The 1,312-nt window shown below is 52.1% G+C and overlaps 1 protein-coding gene across 5 annotated transcripts in view; it reads right to left on the reverse strand.

Moving 5' to 3' along the window:
- Nucleotides 1-1,312, reverse strand: part of TTC39C (tetratricopeptide repeat domain 39C) — a 54,371-nt gene that overhangs the window by 14,699 nt on the left and 38,360 nt on the right. For 3 of the 5 annotated variants that reach the window (XM_005874311.2, XM_014546155.1, XM_014546154.1), the window contains exon 7: nucleotides 1,087-1,312. In XM_005874311.2, coding sequence (XP_005874373.1) covers nucleotides 1,087-1,312 — 226 coding nt within the window. The remainder of the gene's footprint in view (nucleotides 1-1,086) is intronic. The other 2 variants (XM_014546153.1, XM_014546156.1) reach the window with 1 other exon arrangement.

Genomic DNA, 1,312 nt, shown 5'->3' on the forward strand with positions numbered 1-1,312 from the left:
TCTCTCTCTCTCTCTCTCTCTCTCTCTCTCCCTTCTTCTCTGAAATCAATCAATCAATAATAATAATAAAATTAATGATCTCTTGAATAGCCACCACATATTATAAATATCCAAATTCCTCAATTCCGACATGAGTAGAAATAGAGCGCTGAACGCTCCCTGTGCTATCAACATTATTGGGGAAAATTCTGACAAGGGGTACGACGTCCAAGGACATCTAGTGTCTGGTAACATCATTCAAACTGCAAATGGCAGGTATTTACCAAATTGGAAAAAAGATCACACCATTTTTAACCGATGGAGGATGGGTGGTCCCTGCTCTGACCAGTAAGTACACCCTCGTGTTTAAGCTGCCACTTAAGCTGAGACTGAACCACATAATGACTCAGTTTACTGGGCTCACACCAAGGAGCCAAAGCCACATCGAAGAGACCAAGGGACCAACCAGAATCGTCACGAAAATTACCCAAGATGAGGGCAGAAGGATAAAAATTCATAATCACAGAAAGGTCCTGTCAGACTTTCATCCTTTAAATCTAAGAACCGGAACTGGGATCTCAGTGACTGTGGTCAAGGTCCCCAGAACGGCTTACACCCTCATTTAAGGCTGGGAATCGGATCGTTTTACCGTCTGAACGCAGGACCCGTCTGTGAGCCTTAGCACCGGGCCCGGCTCCCTCAGACAGCGTCTACCTACCCCGGAACCACAGCCGTCGGCCTGGCATCGCAAGACTGGAGCTTCGCCCAGCTGCACGGGGCTCAGCGGTCGAGCACTGACCCAGGAAGCCGGTCAGGGTCACCGCCTGACTCCCGGTCAGGGCACAGGCCCGCGTTGTGGGTCGGCGCCCCGTGTGGGGCGTGCAGGAGGCAGCCGATCCATGATTCCCGCATAATGGGTGTTTCTCTCTCTCTCTCTCTCTCCTTCTCCCTTCCTCTCTGAACTCAATACAAATATATTAAAATAAAAAAGACACTCGCATCACGTCCACCAAACCCGCGTTTACCTGCCGCTCCTCTCCCGGGCCGACTGCTGGCCCCTTACTCTCAACACTACGTTACCTACAAAGCAGTGCAACAGCTACTCACGTAGCTAAAGGGGCCTTCATGTCCTTACTTTCGCTCGCATACATCAGTGAAGACAGCCCCTGGCGGCGGTCTCCGGGGAACCCCAGCAGGTTGATGATTTTGAGCAGGTTGGGGGGCACCATGGAGATGCAAAGGTGGAACAGGCCGTATCCAAAGCTCACGGCACCTCTCAGCCGGCTCAGGGTCTCCTCGGACACCCCGTCGGCCGCCGCGTGGTTGTCGTTGG

The sequence above is a fragment of the Myotis brandtii genome, unplaced genomic scaffold (assembly GCF_000412655.1).
Source record: "Myotis brandtii unplaced genomic scaffold, ASM41265v1 scaffold433, whole genome shotgun sequence".
Lineage (NCBI taxonomy): Eukaryota > Metazoa > Chordata > Mammalia > Chiroptera > Vespertilionidae > Myotis > Myotis brandtii.